The 20,072-nt window shown below is 47.6% G+C and overlaps 1 protein-coding gene across 5 annotated transcripts in view; it reads left to right on the forward strand.

Annotated features, from left to right (window-relative positions):
- CSMD2 (CUB and Sushi multiple domains 2) overlaps nt 1-20,072 on the forward strand; it is a 211,829-nt gene that overhangs the window by 130,169 nt on the left and 61,588 nt on the right. For 4 of the 5 annotated variants that reach the window (XM_085518154.1, XM_085518153.1, XM_085518155.1 and 1 more), the window contains 13 exons: nt 52-239; nt 347-535; nt 705-821; nt 3,304-3,519; nt 4,514-4,702; nt 6,230-6,399; nt 6,621-6,777; nt 7,034-7,225; nt 8,050-8,176; nt 10,320-10,522; nt 12,442-12,633; nt 14,837-14,975; nt 15,368-15,555. In XM_085518154.1, the coding sequence (XP_085374280.1) occupies nt 52-239; nt 347-535; nt 705-821; nt 3,304-3,519; nt 4,514-4,702; nt 6,230-6,399; nt 6,621-6,777; nt 7,034-7,225; nt 8,050-8,176; nt 10,320-10,522; nt 12,442-12,633; nt 14,837-14,975; nt 15,368-15,555 (2,267 nt within the window). The remainder of the gene's footprint in view (nt 1-51; nt 240-346; nt 536-704; nt 822-3,303; nt 3,520-4,513; nt 4,703-6,229; nt 6,400-6,620; nt 6,778-7,033; nt 7,226-8,049; nt 8,177-10,319; nt 10,523-12,441; nt 12,634-14,836; nt 14,976-15,367; nt 15,556-20,072) is intronic. The other variant, XM_085518157.1, reaches the window with a different exon arrangement.

Below are 20,072 nucleotides of genomic sequence, written 5' to 3' on the forward strand. Positions count from 1 at the left end.
TAGCAGTGTTGTTTGAGCTTTTTCTCAGACGTATTCTTGTGTCTCCTGTAGGTTTAAGACTGAGGTGAATTATGACACCCTGGAAGTGCGAGATGGCCGGTCCTACTCTTCCCCACTAATAGGTGTCTATGATGGGACTCAGGTGCCCCAATTCCTTATCAGTACCAGCAACTACCTCTACCTCCTCTTCACCACTGACAAAAGCCACTCTGACATTGGCTTTCAGATCCGATATGAAAGTAAGTGCAATTTGTTCACGTCATTATGCCCTCTCCAGCAGGACAGAGGGCTCAATCAATTACCTTCCTCCATGTTAATAACTGCACCTTGGCTTTGTTTGCTGCAGCTGTGAAGCTCCAGTCTGACCACTGCTTGGATCCGGGGATCCCTGTCAATGGGCAGCGCCATGGGAATGATTTCTATGTGGGAGCACTGGTGACGTTCAGCTGTGACTCCGGCTACACCCTGAGTGACAATGAAGCCCTGGAGTGTGAGCCAAACTTCCAATGGAGCCGACCACTGCCAAGCTGCGAGGGTAAGGAGTGCAGGAGGAAGCAAGGAGATGGCAAGCACTGAACTGCAAAGGCAGTGCAGCAGTTGGGAAGTTGGCAGTGATGTTTGATGTGGGTACTCGGTTTGGTTTTCATGGGTTGGGCTTTGTTTGGACCTTCAGAAGAGCTGATTGCTCGTTGTCTTCCCTGCAGCTCTATGTGGAGGTTACATTCGTGGTTCCAGTGGTACTATCTTATCCCCAGGCTTTCCTGATTTTTATCCAAATAACTTGAACTGCACGTGGACCATAGAAACATCACATGGAAAAGGTGAGAAACCTTCAGAATCATCATCATCATAGAATGGCCTGGGTTGAAAAGGACCTCAAACATCAGCTGGTTTCAAGCTCCCAGGGCTGCCAACCACTGGCATCCACCATGCTGATACAGGAAAGGGGGTGGTACCAAAGATGGTTTTGTTTTGCCTGTTTGACTTCAGTTCTGCAGCTCTCATTGCTCCACCAGGTAGGACTAGTGGCAACCTGGAGGCAATGCATGGGGCCTGTTTAGTCCAATCTCCTGCACGGCACAAGCCAATTTTGTGTCTTGGAGGAGAAATTCAGGGAAGTGTATCACTGATGACAATTAGAGAACAGATACTATATGGAAAAAAGAGGTGGTATTTGTTTTGTAGAATCACAGAATATCCTGAGTTGGAGTGGGCCCATAAGGATCATTCATTGAGTCCAACTCTTGGGCTCATCACGCAGTCAGGATGCACTTGGGGTAAGCACCCAGGGTACAGCCTTTATGTAACTTTATGCGCCGTTATGTAACTGTCTCATCCTGGATATCAGCACAACGGGAGCTATCATGAGCCAATTTTGCGATGCCATTTGTATTACAGCAAATAAACTTGTCAATGAACAGCACAGTGCATTAAGGGAACCATCACATGCTGGGAAAACTATTCAGTTGAGTAGCAGCAATCCACTCTTCATTAATCCACTCTGCCTTGGATTCAGCTCTGTGACGAGGCGCTGCATTATCCTGTTGCTAAGCTAAGCACAATGCAGCAAACTGACACTTTTATATAAGGGAGTGTAACAACTGATGGCCTGTGCACCTTTGTTGGGTTTCTTTTTGCTAATATCAGAAGATATTTTAGTACAACTAAGCAAGGCTTGAAGGACTGTGCATTTACAGATAGTGGGGGATGCCCACACAGCTGCATGGACTCTTTGTCCCCTATGCAGCAGTACAAGAAACTCTTCTTGCTGTGGCTGAGTTCCCTTATCCCACAAGATGGCTGAGTGTCATTGGGGTTTTGCTTTGGCTATTTCTGTTGACCCCATGGAACTGCCTGCACTGTAAAAGCCAACCTCAGGTTACCCCCAGATCTTTGTGAACTTCTTGCATGTGGGCAGCCCATGAGAGCCCCAACCGAAACGCATTCATTGTTATAATAGTTGTCTTTGTGTGACTGCAGACAGATTGACTTTATGGACTCGTGGGCTGTACAGTTCAGCTTTAAAAGCAGCTTAATTCTGAAGATGTTCAAGCGCTTAAAAAGAGACTCTTATTTTTCATCTTGGAACTTCAAAGTGATTTCTTTTCCCTATAATTTGTTTTCTTGTTTCTTTTACCGAGGAAAAAAAATACACCAACACCAATTGCATTCACAGAGACATTTTGTGCCACGGTAAATTGCAGACCAGTGCAAAGGTTTAATCAGAGTCTCACGTCCTTTAGAATGAGTTTGTAATTAGCCTGTATGGCTGCAGCTACCCGGCCCTTGGTGGGCTCTGCTGCTGGAGAGCCCTGTGTGTGTGGTTGGGTTTGTTATCTCTGAAGCCCTGCAATTGGGAGCTGTTGTTGCTGGCACGGAGCTCTGTTGATGTTGGGGAGGGGGGAGGTGTGACATTTCTCTTCTTTAGATGGGGTTTTGTAAAGGCACGGGTATAAATCTACTGTCAGCTGATAAACAAGAAACGCTTACAGCAGTTTGTATTCCCTGCATCTCACCGAGATTTCACGCCGAAGCAGTTCGTATCAGCTTTGAATCAATTGTACTGCTGGGACGGAGAATAAACGTTTGGGAACGTTTAAAACTTTCCTGCCTTTATGGAGTTCCACTGAGGGGAACAGATGAAGTAAACAGTTTCTGCCAGGCTCCAGCTAATGCTTACAAGGGATGTGCTGCCATGGGGATGTGACACAGCTGAGGTTCCCTGCACCTTCCCAGCCATGGCCATGGGATGGGTTTGTGTTGGTCAGACACCTCCGAGTCCTTCTATCCTGGGAAGGAAACTGCTTTGGATAGACAATTAATAGGGATGAGTGGAATATTCAGAGTTATCATTGGATGCTGACAGAAATTCTGCTGGGATGGATTTAAAGCTCATGCTCCAGAGCTTTAATCAGTCTCTGGGTTCATCTCATGCCGATCTCCAAAATTAATGGGGAATGGGGAGCAAGGAGGAGGTAATTCCTCTGATCCTTATTTACAGATTTCCTACAAGCAGCTGATGCTGTACTTTGGCAGAGATGGGATGCAGAGTGAGACAAGCCCTCGGGTCTCCCCAGGTTGGCAGTCTCTTTGCTGTTAATCATTGACTTAAATGCAAGAACTTGGTCATGCCAATGGGCACTCCCAATGCAAGGAGCAGCGATCAGATTGCGACTCTCTTTTCAGTACAGTTTTTCTTTTCCATTGGGCTGCTCTTAGTGGAAATCAGGATAAAAGAACCCCATGTCATTGTAGGGAGCACAGCAGGCTTTGGTTTGAGGTGCTGCTGGTTCTCTCCTGTAGGTGTGTTCTTCACCTTCCATACCTTCCACCTGGAGAATGGCCACGATTACCTCCTCATCACCGAGAATTCCAGCTTTGCTCAGCCCTTGAAGCAGCTCACTGGCTCCCGCCTGCCTGCCCCATTCAGTGCTGGGCTCTTTGGGAACTTCACGGCACAAATCCGCTTCATCTCAGACTTCTCCATGTCCTATGAGGGCTTCAACATCACCTTCTCAGGTAAGGACAGAGGTGGATGGACTTCATTCTTTCCCTTTCCTTTACACTTTAACTCTCATCTTGGGAATAGGTTCTGTGGGTGGCTGGAGGTGAGGAAGGGCCATGACTGCAGTTATTTGGGTCTGATGTGTTTGCTGTCGTTGAGGTACAGATCTGCTGCCATAGATGCAGTTAAAACCTGCCATGCTCCAAACAGGTTCCCGGTGCCTTTGTTCTGCCCTCTGAAGTCAGGGATTTCCATGTGGTACACTGTGAAAACTAGGCATAAAGATTCCAATTCGCTTTCATTTTGATGGGGAAAAAATGGCTTTTTGTCCAAACAAATTGCCTCACGTTGTCCAATCGTAACTGTTACTTTCAGCGTATTTGGGGACTTATTTCCTTTCTTAGAAAATGAAAATGGGAACCAGTTATGTATGTTAGTTCTCTTTATTGATATAAGTACTACTTTGTATTTGGCAGCTCTGTTATTTGTTCAGATAACCCCCAAAAGAGGTTTCCTTTCAAATGGTCTGTGGCCAAAGGCACACGTTTGGCTCTTCTCCATACTGCTACATGACCTTTCATTTAGTAGCAGCTTAAATGTTCTCTTGCATTCCCCAAGCAGGATGCTGTGTTCACTCATTTCCAGGATTAGTAATTGTAGAAGCAACAGAAATCCCATCCGGATCAGTTCATCTTCCTTTTACTAAACCAGGGGGAGGATGACAAACCTCTGTTGTGCTTTGCCATCGCTGGTGTCACTTTCTGCTTTGGCTGGCAGCAATGATAGGAAATGAGGAATGGTTTAAGTGAGTTATCTGGTGGGACCCTGAGGGGTGGGAGTGAGATCCAGGCTCTGGTGTTCTTGGTCTAACAGGTCGTATGTGTTGCACGAGTTGCTTCTTTTTCAGACCTGACCCACATCTGGATCACAACCCACAGGGCTTGGAGCGCCCTTTGGTGTACGAGGCATCACAGTGCCGTGCAATAACTGCCCATCTGCCCCCCATAGAATACGACTTGGAGCCCTGCGATGAGCCGGAGGTCCCAGCCTACAGCATCAGGAAGGGGCTGCAGTTTGGTGTGGGTGATGTCCTCACCTTCTCCTGTTTCCCCGGGTACCGCCTGGAGGGCACAGCGCGCATCACCTGCCTCGGGGGGAGACGACGTGTGTGGAGTTCGCCTCTGCCAAGGTGTGTTGGTAGGTGGTCATGTGCTTTCATTTTGCTTGGCTGGTTGCACTGTGCTGGAGTGGTTAGTGGGGCAGGGAAGTGCGTGGTGTTATCCCAGGGTTGAGTGGTGAAGAGGTGGGGAGAGGGAGCTGGGATGAGCTTCAGCCCTGTACCTGGATGTGGGGTGGGCAGAAGGGCTGCAGCCCTCTCTCTGGTTGGAACACACAGTGTGTGATGGTTTGGGGTCCTCAGTGAGTGAGTTGCAACCTGGGGGAGCTCCGGCAGCCCTGTAGGGATGGGTTCTGTAAAGCAGTGTGGTTTTAGGGCCAACCTCCCTTTGAATCAGTGTGCTGTGAAACATAATAGGATGGAGATGAAGGGCTGCTTCAGGGTGGGTGCTCTTAAGGAACGTGGGTTTCACCTGAGTGTGGTTGTCTCTTCCACCTTCAATTCTTCCTCCTCCAACCACTGCAAGTTCTTTTTTGCAATCCCTCTTGCAGTTATTTATACTAATAAATAGACGTGTAGGGGAGAGGAGAGGAGGAGGTCACCTGAAACACTGAGCCAATTGCTGGCTGTCAGCCCTAATGCAGAGGGGCTGCGGGTTGCCTGGTGAGCTGCCCACAGTGCCCTCTGAGCACAACAGAACAGGAGTACAGCGTAACAGCAATAAAGTAGGAGGGAAGAAGGATTGCCAGCACCTCAGGCTTTTGCAGAAGTTAAGATTGAACGTATTCCTGGGTTTGTTGTACAATATGCAGTGCTCTGCTGCTGCCTGGGTCACACAGAGCAGCACAGGGATGCGTGCAGATGAGACAGACCACGTTTATACCTGGTATCTCTCCAGCAAAGCCTGCTAGGTGGATGTTCCTCATCTGTGGCCCTTGAGGGATGTTATGTCCCAGCAAGAGCCAGTTTGCTTTCGCAGTCTGTTGAGCTTTGCTGTTGAGTCCTGTCATGCTGAATGCGTTTCCCAGCACTGTTTAATGCCTAGGTCACAGGGCTGCATCATCCTGCTGTGACAAGCAGCCTCTTCAGGACATGAATAATAATGAGGTTGCAGAGAAAACTCATCGGGGGAATAGGAATCAAAAAGCATCATAACACGGCTCTAAGGCTGGTTTGCAGACAGCCCTAAATGGACACACGAGTTCCACGTGCCCAGATCTCAGCAGTAGCTGGCTTAGAGTTAGCGTGCTGGTTTGTGGTGATGGATTGGATTGCTTGTCTGGTGATCTGGGTACAGCTGGAAACTGGAAAGCTCCTTCCTAAGGCCCTTAGAGATCTGTGTTTGCTGGCAGCCCAGGCACATTGCATTCAGGTCCTGCTCTAGGGATGGATCTGGTTAAAGAACAAGAGCAGCTTATCCCATCATCCTGCCCCTGTCTCAGCTCTGTGCTGACCCCTGCACCAGACCAAATGGGTTGCAGTGCCCTGAGCAGGTGGGTGTAGGAAGGAATGAGCATCCGTGGCCATTTGAAGGAATCACCTGCATGTGCTGTACGGCTCAAATGCACACGTGGGTTATTAAAGGGCGGTTTTGTGTCTTTCTGTAGCTGAATGTGGTTCATCTGTAACTGGAACTCAAGGTGTTCTGCTGTCCCCCAACTACCCAATAAACTACAACAACAACCACGAGTGCATCTACTCCATCCAGACACAGCCGGGAAAGGGGATCCAGCTGAAAGCCAGGACTTTTGAACTGGAAGCAGGAGATGTCCTCAAGGTAACTCTGTCTCAAGCAATGAAGGGCAGTGATGCTAATGAGAGCACAGTCTGAAAGGAATTAGATGCTCTTGAGTTTGAATAGAGTGAGCTGGGGCTGACCTCCGGAAGGTGCCATTCAAGAACGGCTCTGTCCTTGTTGAAGTGCATGGAAAGACTGGTTTTGACCCCTAAAGTGGCAATAAAAGGTGTTTTCCAGACTGTGTTTTTTATTCCTCCCAGGTCTATGATGGCAGTAACAGCTCTGCTCGCCTGCTGGGTTCCTTCAGCCGCTCGGAAATGCTCAGCACCAGCATCAACAGCACTTCCAGCAGCATGTGGCTCGAGTTCATCACCAACAGCGAGAACACCAGCAAAGGCTTTGAGCTGCAGTTTACTAGTAAGTCTTAGGCCCAGATCCAAGGTGTAATTGTATGGTTCTGTGTTACAGCTGCATGAGAAGAGGGACATCGTCGTCTTGTAGTCTGAAGTGGAATCAGAGCAGGGGAGAGGAGCTCTGCCCACAAGAGACAGAATTCTGAATGGGCTGTTTCTTCCATCAGAGCGTTTTCTTAGGAGGAAAATACATGGTGTGGTTTTGTGTTAACACATTCTTACTGTTAAATGCTTGATCTGATGCTGTTTCTCCCATCCAGGTTTTGAACTCATCAAATGTGAGGATCCCGGCATCCCGCAGTTTGGCTACAAGGTCCACGATGAGGGGCACTTTGCTGGCAGCTCCGTGTCGTTCAGCTGTGACCCTGGCTATACCCTGCGGGGCAGCAGAGTGCTGGTGTGTCTGACTGGGGAGCGGAGAGCCTGGGATCAGCCCTTGCCAACCTGTGTAGGTGAGAGCTCTTGCCCTCCATTGCATTCTTTGCTTGTGGGCACTGCACCAACGCCCTTCCTTTCTCTGTAGCTATTACATGCGATATTATCTTTAATATTGATTGCAGCCATCTACATCAAAAGGTAATGATAAGGATCCCTTGTAAGGCATCTTCAGATGGAGAGCAGCGATAGCTGCAAAACAAACTTCTCCAGGCAGTGTTAACACAAAGCGCTGCTGTGAGCACAGATTGGATGAGGTTTTGTGCTTCTCTGCAAGGAGGCTGCTGCTTTTGCAGTCCTTGTCCTTTCACTTGATGAACACATTGTGTTAAATGCAGCAGCACTGCCTGGCAGTGGCAGACAGCAGCATGTCCTGGTGTTTGACACATCAGAGCCGTGTTGACTTGAGAGCTACATGACACCTCATTCCAATTTTTCGGGTATTTTAATTCCCTCTGTCTTCTCCTCACCAAGTCCCGGCTTCCCCTTTAGCTGTAACTCTCCAGATGAAGATCTTAGTGCTTAGAAAACTCTGCTGTTGAGTTTTGTGCATCCAAATCCGTGGGAGTAATGAGGGTTTCCAGGGCACAGCAAAGTTCTTACAGCCTTCGTCTGTAGGTGAAGGGGAACTCTGACAACACATCAGCTGTTAGGAAGTGCTATTTGATGACTCTCCCTTAGTTGAATGCAGCGACTCCTTTGCTTTGTCTTGTAGGCTGTAAGAATCTCTTTAAAAAGGGACAAATCCTCTGTTGTATTGCTAGGCTGAGGTTTGTGTTGTTGCCAGGTAGGAGCCCTGATATGCAGCGAATCTTCTCACTAACCCACGTGTCTCTTCCAGCTGAGTGTGGGGGTTCTATCAAAGGAGAGACGTCAGGACGGATTCTGTCCCCTGGTTACCCCACACCCTACGATCACAACCTGAACTGCATTTGGTCCATAGAGGCTGAAGCTGGTTGCACGATAGGGTGAGTAGAAGCTCTTTGTGCTGGTTTTTACTTTCAGCTTATAAAACTGTATAAAATTGTTTGGAAGATCACATCCCAGGAAAGGGGAATGGAAGGCAGCGATGGAGCTGGTTTGGGTGGATGGATCCATTTGCAGTGTTGGAGTAAGTTAGCACCAAAATGGACTTGTGAGAATGAATGGTGAGGCATGGGGGTCCCCAGCTGGAAAAACGAGGCCCAACACCCAGCTTTCATCATCTAATCTTATTGTTTTATGGTTTTATCATAAGAAGAACAGATAAATTACAATTGCTTTCATAAAGGGAAAGGCTCAGGATGGCTTCTGAACGTGCACTTCTGCCTTCACCACGGAGCCCTTGCTGTATCAGCACTCATCTGCTCTTCAGCATTGACTGTTCATCACGCTGAGCGCCGCGGTGCTTTTGTCAATAGATTATGTGGGGATAGACCTGCTTCAGGATTTTCTTTCTTCCTTAATGGAGAAATTCCCTCCATTAGGTGCGCTCTCAGAGCGGCTCAATAACGGATGCTTTCTGATATTGCTTGTAGAGGGAAGAGCAGAGCCAGCTCAATTCCTGCCCGAGCAGCTTCCAGTTGAATTCTCCTCTTTCTGTCCTTCTGCTGTAAAGTATTCTGCAGGTTTCTGTTGGACAATGTAGGCATGAGCCCCCACTTTTGTTCCCCCTCAAAGTACAGGAGGTGGCCTCATCTAAAATCTGCTTCAGCCAACTCAGTCCTGTCCTCTGTTAGAGCATCACTGGGAGCAGAGCTTTGGGTTCGTGTTTGCAGCATCACAGAGCTTGGAAGGGGCTGGGGCTGGAATGAAGGGATGCAGTGATGCCAGGCATATGTATGGCAGTGCACCTTGAGAGCCTCCCTTTGTCACCAGAGATGAAAGCTCCCTTCTTCTGCTCCTTTATTTGACGGCACAGGAGAACAGATGATCTCTGGGTAGTTGAGAGCACATTCTCAGCAAGTTCATTTTTATGGTAATCCATTGGAAAAATAATCCTCTTCACGCATGATGTAATTGTATAAAGCCCTCATTTATAACCTACATTAAAATTAATCACCACAGCTTTTTGAATAAAGCTGTATCTGCGCGGAAGGAGGAGAAGGAAAGGAAGGAATGAGAGAGAGAAACGAGTGTGTCCATTACTGCCATGAAAGTTAAAGGGTTGTGCTGTGAGAGGGGATTAGTTGTGTCCATGTGTTAACAGACACACATACACTCCCTGGTTTGCAATTGCTGTTTGCCACCCAACTTTGCTGCCCTGTTTCATTAACCCCTGGGGCACTTCATGCTGTGCTGAGGGTTTCTTTTCCAGCATGACACTATTTAAATAGAGAGCGGTGTTATTTTCCTTTCCTTTTCTTTCCCCCCCTGGTGTACAAGATCAGCTCGGTGCCAGGAGCAAATTCTTTGATCTGAGAGCAGGTAACAAAAATCAATGCATTTCATCGGTAGACAAAAAGCTGCTCCTTGTAGGACAGCAAAAAAAAGAAGCAAAAGGACGGCCAAGGTTGTTGCTGTGTGTAACTGCAGGGACAACGTGTGAATTGCACGAGAATCCATCAGTTGTCTGGAGGGACCTGAGCACATTTACTGCTAATTTTCCTTTTGGAATAAGTTTCTCAGTACTTTGGTTGTTATCTGTAATAGAGCTCAGTAAAAGCAAGGGCAAAGCCTCTGTCCTCCAGTTCGCAGCCTCTGTGCCTCCCTGCAGCACATTCTCCTTATGTCCTTGGCTGAAGGTCTGAGCACACGCAGTGTGAAAGCAGCAGTGGACTTAAGCTGGAGGCTGACTGCTGCCTTTGGACCTCTCTGCATTACGGCTCGAGAGCCTGGGGCCAGGTTAGTGGTGCAGGGAGAACCAGAAAGGGGACAGCATTTCAGAAAGCTCTGCCACCCATGTCTTTGCTGTTGGCCATTGATGGATGTGTGTGAGTAGGGAGGTGTGCAGGTAGGAGCTCTTGGGATTTATAGACAAATATTGGTAGAAGGCTGAAATAGTGACAGACAGCAGGAGAGCACCTTTCCTATTCAGTGGCTCTGAGGTTGGTATAAGTGCTGTTGTAACCCTCCCAGCAGTGGTGGCAGAGCTCAGTTTGGGTCTGACCTCTGTTTCTTTGTGCCTCACAGACTCCATTTCATGGTTTTCCACACCGAGGAGTTCCACGATGTGCTGAGGATCTGGGACGGCCCGGTGGAGAATGGGATCCTCCTGAAGGAGATGAGTGGGTCCGTTCTGCCCAGCGACGTCCACAGTACTTTCAATTCTGTCATCCTGCAGTTCAACACTGATTTCTTCACAAGCAAGCAGGGTTTCGCCATTCAGTTTTCAGGTAAGCTTTGCATTCTTTTCTCAGTGTTGTCCAAGCTTGTCTTTGCATTTGATTTCTGTACCCAAGATGGCATTGAATGCAGTAGCAAGAACTTGTGGCTATTTATGCTTTTGGGTCTCCACACATAGAGAAGACTCTCATATTTTCTCCTTGCAATGCAGTTGAATTCTGTGCTCCCTTTTGCTGCTGTCACCTTTGCAGTGGTGAGTTTGGCAGCAAGGCAAAGAGCAGCACATCGTGGAACACACAGAAGGAATTACAGATATTTTCCACCACATTCCCAGCACATCCCTTGGAGACAGCAGCATTACAGGCAGCTTCTGCTGGGCGTTCTGAGAGCAGTTGGTCAGCGGCCTCTGCAAACCAAGTCTATTTAAAATGCCTCAAATTGGGTCCCCTGAGATGCAGATCCCAAAAAGCTCTATTTGCTGTACGGATGTCATTGCAAGCAGCAGCACGGCCTGTAATGCAACTGCAGTTTGTCATTGCCTGAGTCCTGCTGGTCATTGCCTAAGACCTGGCTTTGCAAGCACATTTATTCCAATTACATTAGGGCGATACATTTCGATATGCAAAGAGGTTTCCAGGCCTTCACTGACTTTTTCAGTACCCAACCAGCACTTGTCCATTTTGGAGATGGCAGTAAATAGCTCGATGAACTATTGAATGGTAATGTAGCTTCTCTGGGACTCCAGCACATTAAAGCAGCAGAGCTGATTCTGTCGCTCCCAAGTTGTTGCCCATAGCTTTCTGTTCTGGCTCTGTTGGGTGGCCTGGAGAGCAAATCAGCTCTAAGGGGAAAGGCTGGCAATGCTGCAAGACCTTCTGGGAGACCATGGCAGAGGAGAGCTCTGCCTTCCTTGCTTCATGCCAGGCTCGTGTCTGTCTGCCAGGGAGGACCAGGATGCTGCCTTGCCTTATCTTCAGCTGCACAGAAAGTAAGTGAGGGATTTCCTCTGGCTCTTTTAAGAAGAGCTTGCTGTAAACCAGCTAGGTGTAATGGGCTCGTATCAACATAGCAGGAAATAAGCTCTGCTCTGGTGCCTGATACAGAGCTGGTCTTTATTGAATGCTTCTGCTCAAAGCCTTTGTTCACAAGGTGTGACTAAGCAGCCAGCCCTAAGCTCAGAAGTTGACAGTTTTGGATCTTGTGAACTTCAATGATCTATATAAGCTTGCACAACTTGTGTTACTCCAAGACTTTCCCTGCAGTTAAATGGAGCTGTGCTGCCTGCCCCAGCTGCCTGGGGAGGGCTGGGATACCAACAGGGCTCAGCTCAGCCTGCAGGGACATGGCAACAAGGCAGGTCTGTTTCCAAAAGGTCAGGCATGATGCTCACAGGGCTAAAGGCAAAATTTCCCCTCCCACACAGGGGAAGTGAGAAGTGCTAGCAGATGAGTTTATTTTGCAGTGTGTCATACATAGAATTCTTCAAAAAATGCCATGTAAGATCAGTGATGGCTGGACTTGGTAAATAAAGACGCATGTGCCACATTTACGCATCAAACTTGCACTGTGTGTCGTGTTCTTGAAGAGGTTCCCCGGAGCCTCTACCAGCTGGAGTGGCAGATGTTCAGTGCAGAGTTAAAGGCAGATTTTGTGTGTGTGATGACTTGAGATCCTGAAGGAGGAAGGATGGAGCACGAAGCCATGGCTTGGGTTTGTGCTTAAGGACAGTGCTGCAGTGCCCGGGAAGGAAGGAAGCTTCATGAGCTTACCTGGCAACCAATGGTCTGCAAAATGTTTTACAGCATTTCTTAATTTGTAGCAAAGAGGGAGGGAGCTTTGGTGTTCCCCTATGAAACGTAATGTGTTGTGAAAGCATTGGAAATAAGCAAGGTTCTTCATTTTGCAATGAGAAACGGTATAAAGCAAGAGGAAATGTATTTATTAAATCTGCATTTTTAATACTCGTCAGTTTCCACTGCCACCTCCTGCAATGACCCAGGGATCCCCCAGAACGGGAGCCGGAGTGGTGACAGCAAGGAGGCAGGAGACTCCATCGTCTTCCAGTGTAACCCAGGATATGCTCTGCAAGGGGAAGCCAAAATCACTTGTGTGCAGATTGAGAACAGATTCTTCTGGCAGCCGGACCCCCCATCTTGCACAGGTATGAGCCAGCATCCCTCCTCCCATTGCATTGGCTTCCCTGCATGGTTTTACTGCAAGATGTCCCCGTCTGAAGGGGACGAGTCCCACCTGGTTTGAAGAGATGCACGTCGAGGTACATGTCTCAGCCACGTCAGGTTTGTCCCTGGAGTGTCTGAGGCAATGAGAGTCTAGTTAGTGCTGGAAGCTCATAGGACGTGATGCAGTGTAAGTGATAATATGTGACCTGACAAGTCAAAATGAAAGGCTTGTTGAAAACTCAGGTCGGTGGAGAAGATTGGGGTCACGGGTAAATGATTTCTGCATGAGGAGATAACAGACTCCAAAGAGAGAATTCTCTGATGTCCTCTTTGAGCTCATAAAGTGATAAAAGAAGCTCCCATTTGTCAACAACACACAAATTCAGTCATGCTAAGAACATGGGGGCAATAAGCATCAGCTGTGTTGGCCTGTTAAACGGTAGCCACAAATTATTCATCCTGTAACTTCATTCCTTCTGGTTTGGTGTTATCCCAAGAAAAGGAAAATCAGTTGTGCTTCTAACATCTGGTTTAATGCCAGCTAGGAAGCTCCTGCAGCACGCAAAGGATCTGTGCTCCCTCCAGGATGACTTCATTTCTGAGTGACTGTCCTGATGATCTGCTGTGGCACCCATTCAGCCCGATGGGGACGGTCCTTCTGGTCTTCCTGGAGCTATAAGTGCATGTCATGCCCATCTCATCATCCCTCTCCTGTTTAGTTTTCTTGCACTCCAGAAGCTGAGCTGCACAATCAGTGCCTTAATCTGAGCATGGGATCTCTCGTGGATCAGTTCACACAGGCAGTTTGACACGGAGATCTGCGATGGGTCCTTTTTGAGCAGAGCAGTTGTAGATGTGAGCTCTGTGACGAAACTGAAAGCAATGTCTGGCTCCTTCCCTTCCCTCGCTGGCAAAGGATTTGGAGAAGTAATCAGTAGTCAGATAATGCCAGCTGTATGGTCACTGCGTAACGGGCTGCCTGGTTAGAGCTGATTGAGAAAATGGGGTTTAACTGAAGGTCTGGGTTTGATGACTGTACTTAGCATTTCAAATAGGTTTTCACATCTATTTTGTACAACTTCTGAGGTCGCTAAACAATGTGGGCTGAACCAAAACGTCCACTGAAATAAACCCCTGAGATTTGGGGCATTTGAAGCCTGGATCCAAATAGCTGCGACTTGAATGAGTTTCCAGACCAAATCCTTTGGAGACTACGGGTGGGATTTTCAAAGGAAATTAGAGGGTGTTAAGCAGTCGTTTCCCATCAGCTGTTCAGAAATGAGCGTGTTTTAGTTTCTTCTCAATTTTCCCATAACATACATCTGGTAGAGCAGGGCACCCTGCAGGCTGAGGGTTGATGGATATGGAATACTTGCTTGTGGTTCCTCCAAGCTCCCTGTTCAGGATGGGTGGTAGATCTGCTGCCTGCAGTCTCTATGATTAGAGAAGTTTTGGGCCAAGGACTTTATTTTGCTCTCTGTTGTGATCTATTATAGCTCAGCCCCATGAAACCCAGAGGTGTGCAGTGAGTGCTACAGGATGCACACACACATACAGACACACACATGCAGACCTTCATGCCAAAGCCCTCTGATGTTCACCCCCCTCATTTCTGCCCCACACAGCTCAGTTCCCAGCAGGTACATGCAGTGCTGTATGCTGCTGGTTGCTCACCCCACTGCAATGTAGGGGGGGGATTGATCTGAGCAGCAGGGAGGATTTTAGGGCATCGACCCTTACGAAGGAACTGCGGAAAGGCTGACGAAGAAATCAGTCACGAGTATTTGCTGCTGTGGAAATACACGCAGGCACTTTCAGCCTTAAAAAAGGTAATAATTGATTTTTCTATCAGCTTGGCACTTAATGTGTTGGTGAGCGTAATAAACGCCATCACATCATTAGTCCCAGACAACATTTCCACTTATTTAGCGACAGGCCAGACGTTACCTGGAGTTGCCTGTACAGCAGAAGAGCACGAAGTAGCTCTGTCTCCTTTTGGGTCCTGGTTTAGCTTATGAAGATGGCAGCAGCACCTGTAGCTCTTTCTCTGCATAGCACCTAGAGCATCTGATGGCCTTGCAGGCTGCCTCTCTGTCCCCGTATCCATCCACCTCCCTCTTTTTTCCTCCTTCCTTGCATCTCATCTGCTATTTTTAATGTTTCCCTGTGCCTGATTGCCTTCAGCTCCCTGTGGAGGGATCCTGACAGGACCAGCAGGAGTGATCCTGTCCCCGCAGTACCCAGAGCCCTACCCGCCGGGGAAGGAGTGTGACTGGAAGCTGACCGTCTCTCCTGATTATGTCATTGCCCTGGTGTTTAACATGTACGTACCCCAAAGCTGTTCCCTTCTGTGGGCTGGGGAGGAGATGCTGTCCCAGGGGCACTGCCTGGCTCTGGGCTGCCTGTTGGCCCAAGTCTCCGTGCAACCCAGAGCTGGTAGGACTGGCCCTGAATATAACCATGTCATTGGTGCAGCATAGGAGACCCCTGTAGCATCATTGGGTGTAAACTTGACTGTATCACCACTCCTTGATGCTTATATATGTACAGAATGGAGGTAGAGGTGTCCTATCCTTAGCTGGGGGCAGGAGCTGCCTCTCAGCATTGTGGCCATGCAGCCCACCCAGACCCCAGCCTGTTGTTCTCCCAGGGGCTACTACTGCAGCGTGCTGATGTTTCATACCCCCTTCTTTTTTGTTTTATTTTTCCTTGCAGCTTCAGTTTGGAGCCTGGCTACGATTTCCTTCACATTTACGACGGACCCGATTCGCTCAGCCCCCTGATTGGAAGCTTTTATGGCTCCCAGCTACCTGAGAGGATAGAGAGCAGCAGTAACAGCCTCTTCCTCGCCTTCCGGAGCGATGCCTCAGTCAGCAATACTGGATTTGTCATTGAATACACAGGTAAGAGCTGCCCATCACAGGTCTTAGGGTTCGACCGCAGTGAAATGAAATAGCTCTGTCCTCCCCTTAGCAGAAAATGCCATTTAATTTCAGCTTTGAGCAGCAGAAATGATCAAACTATTGAGTGTTTGTTAGGAACACCACGCAATGCCATGGATGTATGGTTTATTCACAGCAGCAAAAGCAGCTTTGTCTGAGGAAGGAGGTGCAGACCTGCACACCCTGTATTGGGATCTCGATCTGAAGCGTTGGTTAAGTCATTCGGGAGCAGCTGGGTGACTGGAGGTGGAGGTGAGGATCACAGAGGTGGATGCTCAGCTCTCTTTGAATCAATGGAGCTCTCCTGAAATCTGCACATTTTGCTTTGCTTAAGGTTCCGAAGGGTTTACTTAAAAATTCAGTAATAATCAGTAACAAGAACACAATATTCAGTTCTTGGCTCTGTGTATTGAGTTCACTTTTCTTCTTGTTTGCTTAAGGAGGGAACAAACCTCTGTTTTCTGGTGGCTTCAGCTCCCACTATGGGACACACAGGCAGTGGTTGGAGTTCTCCCTGGATGCTTTTAGCTCTCTGTTGATGGAGCAAGATGAGACTGACAGAGCTGGCACTGCTGCTCCAGGAGACAGAGAGCAAAAGGGAGGCTTTGGCAAAGCCTGTTGCTTGTTTGTAGGCAGAAGAATAGAGTTGTTACACACTGTCGTTAAAAATAGGCTCTGAAAAACCAGATCTCATGAGCCAGGATTATGCAAGACAGGAGCTGCAAAAAAAACAGAGCTACGAAGAAATGATTCTTCAGGCTTATGTGGTCTATACATACAAGTATATGTATGGGGAAAAAAAGCATTAATGGCTTCAGATGTACTGGATGTGTGCCACTGTGAAGCATGGCTTTGTGTTCATGCTGCTGAGTCTTGTTGGCCCAACTGTGTGCTGTGGGAGCAGTAATGGGCTGTGCTGGAGAGCTGATGGGCTGCTGCTTTGCTTTCACTGTGCTCGGGCTCTTCCCTTTTCCAGTTCCACTTCCATCAGTGGTTCCTGCTATTGAGTTCACCTGACCGAAGGTTAAATGATAACAAAATGGCAGTTCCTATTATTCATATAGAACAGATGGTTTTCCCTGCAGTGAAGGTGTGGGATCACAGGATGAAGATGACCAGCACTGCTTAAGATCAGAGAGATTAAAAGTTTTCTGTTATCATTAGAATGAATTTCACTGATAATTAAGTCTTGGGTTTCTCTTCTTTTCCTTTTTGGGCAGTTATAAAGTGGTTAACAAATGAAATCTCATTAAATTAGGGTTGTTGTGCGATGCCTTTTTCTCCTAAACACTCCTACAGTGTTAATTGTGCCTGTGTGCTTCCCAAAAAGCCAAACTGCTGGGAGAAAAGAATGAGGCTTTAGGTTTGCTCATTAATTTCCCCACACTTTAAAAGGAACCCAGGATCCGGGTCCGATAAGCAGCTGCATATAGAACTTATGGGAATTGAAGGAAGAAGAAAAGAAGAGCAGGGGGGAGCGTGTGTGAAAGGAAATCAAACACTGAGCTCAGCTCCTTGCCAGCGTGGAATCCCAAGTACAGTTCAAAGACACTGCCCCACTGCTGCCCTGCTGTGCTTGGTCAGTGCTGCAGGACACCACAGGCTATTGCCCCTACCTCCCTGCATGCCCTGTGTCAGCTCTATGTGAAATGCTGTTAATTAGCGGGGGTTTTGTAGTCCTCTTTTAGTGATATTTGGGTGGAAAAACAAAGCAGCCATCTGTCAGCCCCTCCTTGAAATCCTGCATCTTCCTTGGGACTGGGACTGTACCGTTAGCCTGCAGCTATGGAGTGTGGGGTGAATTTCAAACAGCCTGGATGCTTCAGCTGAAATTGTTTCAGGGGCAATGGCTCTTCTAGAGAAAGTTGTCCTCTGGGGCCGGGAGGAGTGGAGAAAACAGAGAAAAAGAATGAGTTTGGCTTTTATTATGCTGATTTTTGTGGCTGTGAGAATGAAGTGGGAATGCAGCAGTGCCATAGAGGTGATGGAGGGCAGATCCGCAGCTCGGCTGGGTCCCCATTTAACCACATTGATGTGCGATCCCAGAGGGATTTCTGATAGATGAGCACACATCTCTGCTTTGTACCCATGATGCACTGTCAGCTGCGGAGCAAAGGGAAAAATCAAACTAAGGTTACAAGCAAAAAGCATAAGTGCACATACACTTCAGTGTAGCGAGGTTTGGTTTATGGTCTGTGTAAAGCCTTGGCTTGGTTTAGAGGGGAAGGTGGAACTTCAGTTTGGGGGATTGCAGCCAGGGAGGAATTGCATCCTTTGGGATGAATAAACTGTGCTGAGCAGGTTCTGGCTTAGGGCTGGAAAAGTGCTCACCTCAGGCATCCCATCAAGGTCTGGAGATGTTACCACAGTCCTTAACAAAATGCTTCTTTGCAACACCAGCTTGGTTAGAGCTGCTGTTACTGCAAGCAGCTTGCTTTGTTCGTAGCAGATTCACTGGAGCCTGACAAGCATTAGTCTAGCAAAGCAAAAGGATGATAAGTTCTTCGTTACACAATAGGAAGGACAGTGACAAAACAAAAGCTTAAATACAGGAAAGACATTGCTTTCAATTTCCCCAAATTTATCTTTTGTTCCAGTGGTTGCTTAAGAATATTTTTCAAGTCTTTATCTCAGTATCTCCGTATTTATTAGCTTCTGAACCAAGATTACGTTGCTGTGCCTCAGTTATAGCTGGGAGATTGATGGCTGCAGAGCACTCCCCAAATCTGGCTGCAGTCCATTTAAAGGAGCCATGGCCATGAGCCCAATGGTTCCCACCTCCATCCCAATGGCGTGCACTGTGCATTCAGGTCTGGCTCCTCATGTGTAGGGCTCAAAGTGGGAAGGAGTTCCCACGTGAGGTGCTCCAAAGCAGGAGGTTTTCTCATGCTTTTTTCGTGCTTCCTGTTGCTGTTTCAGGCCAAAAGTGAAGAGGCGTGAAATTGAAAGCAAATGAAGCACAACTGATTACTTTTCACCCATCCAGAGGAATGGGGAAAGAAAAAAAGCAGAAAAACCTCACCTTATTTCAAACCCATTATTATTTTGCCAGAAGTATTTTGCCCATCCTGAGCATATAAACATACACTCAGCATTACTTATGGGTTATTTAAGGTGGAAATTCCTCGCAGAAACACTGTTGAGCACAGTCTGGTGCAAGGCGAGCTGTTTAAAAAACATCCAGTGCTGTTTGCTGTTGAAACAAATGGGAAACGATGCGTGAGCTTGAAACAACGTCATGGGGAAGGATGGAGGTTCTCTTTGGATCAGGCAGTCTGCTTTGCTGGGATGAGTGGGAGGAGGCTTTGCTGCGCCTGGGCTGGGAGATCCTGATGTAATTTGTCTTCTCTTCAGTCTATGATGACTGCTGTGAAAAACTCTTTTAAGCATTTTCTCCGGGTGCTGCTTTAAGGCTTAGAGCTTATTAAAGGCTTGCATGTGTTCACAGGCATGGAGCTGGTGATGTGCGGGGCAGACAATGCTCTTTGATGGAGCTGTTCTGAACGCGCTGATAAAAGCCTGACCTCTCTGTCTAGGAGCTCCTGCAGGCTTTGAGTTTTCCTTGAGAAAGAAGAGGGGAAGTGCAGAAAATCTCTGCTTTCCGTGGGCTAATGAGCCAATTCTCATGGCATTTGTGTCTCGATTCCTTTCTAAACATTTGGCAGCCTGACTCCATGTTAATTGGGACATGGTGGTGAAGTCCTCAACTTCTAAAGTGGGTGATTGAAAATAAAGCATTAATTCTAAATGAGCAAGCACTGTTCTCGCTTTGTAGCCCAATAAATCAAAGGCTGCTCTAGCTGTGGCTTTTCTACATCCCTCTATGAGTCTTTTGCTGTCAACACAACCCAGTGCTTCCTTGAGCTCCTTCCTTTGTACCACTGAGGAGGAGTGGGGCCATTCAGCAGAGATATACTGGTGTGTCAGGAGGTGAGTGGTATCCCTGAAGGCACAGACCCTCAAGAGAGTCATGACAAGAGTCATAAGAAAAGGTTGGGAGCAGCTTTTGTATGAAAGGGTCTAAAAGTGAATGTTAGCAATGCGGGGAGATAAAGACTTGCAGAACTGAATAAGTACTTTGGAAGTGCAGATGAAGCACTTAGTCTTGTGAAGGGCTTATGTGCTGCAGTGGGCTCTGGGCTGCACATCTGCCCTGCTCATCCTCAGCTCCCCAGGTGGCTGATGGAAGAAACAGTTCCCAAAATGGGGAGCTGGTTGTTCTAGGAATAAACCAAGTGGAAGCTGCTCCTGGTGGTAAGACCTGAGGGCTTGGCTGTTTTCTCCCTTCTCCCTCCAACCCCTTCCCAAATACTAAAAGCCCGTGATTTAATACTTAAACACATTATAATTGTTCGCAAACCCATTGCTCTCAGAAAAACCCTCATCTTTAATGAGCAGTTTCCAAACGACAGAAGAGTGGGATTAATCAGAGCCTCTAATTATATTTTGTGCAGGATAAAAAAATAATAAGAAAAAGA

This window comes from Coturnix japonica, chromosome 17 (assembly GCF_054131305.1).
Source record: "Coturnix japonica strain WE chromosome 17, WE-NBRP24, whole genome shotgun sequence".
Lineage (NCBI taxonomy): Eukaryota > Metazoa > Chordata > Aves > Galliformes > Phasianidae > Coturnix > Coturnix japonica.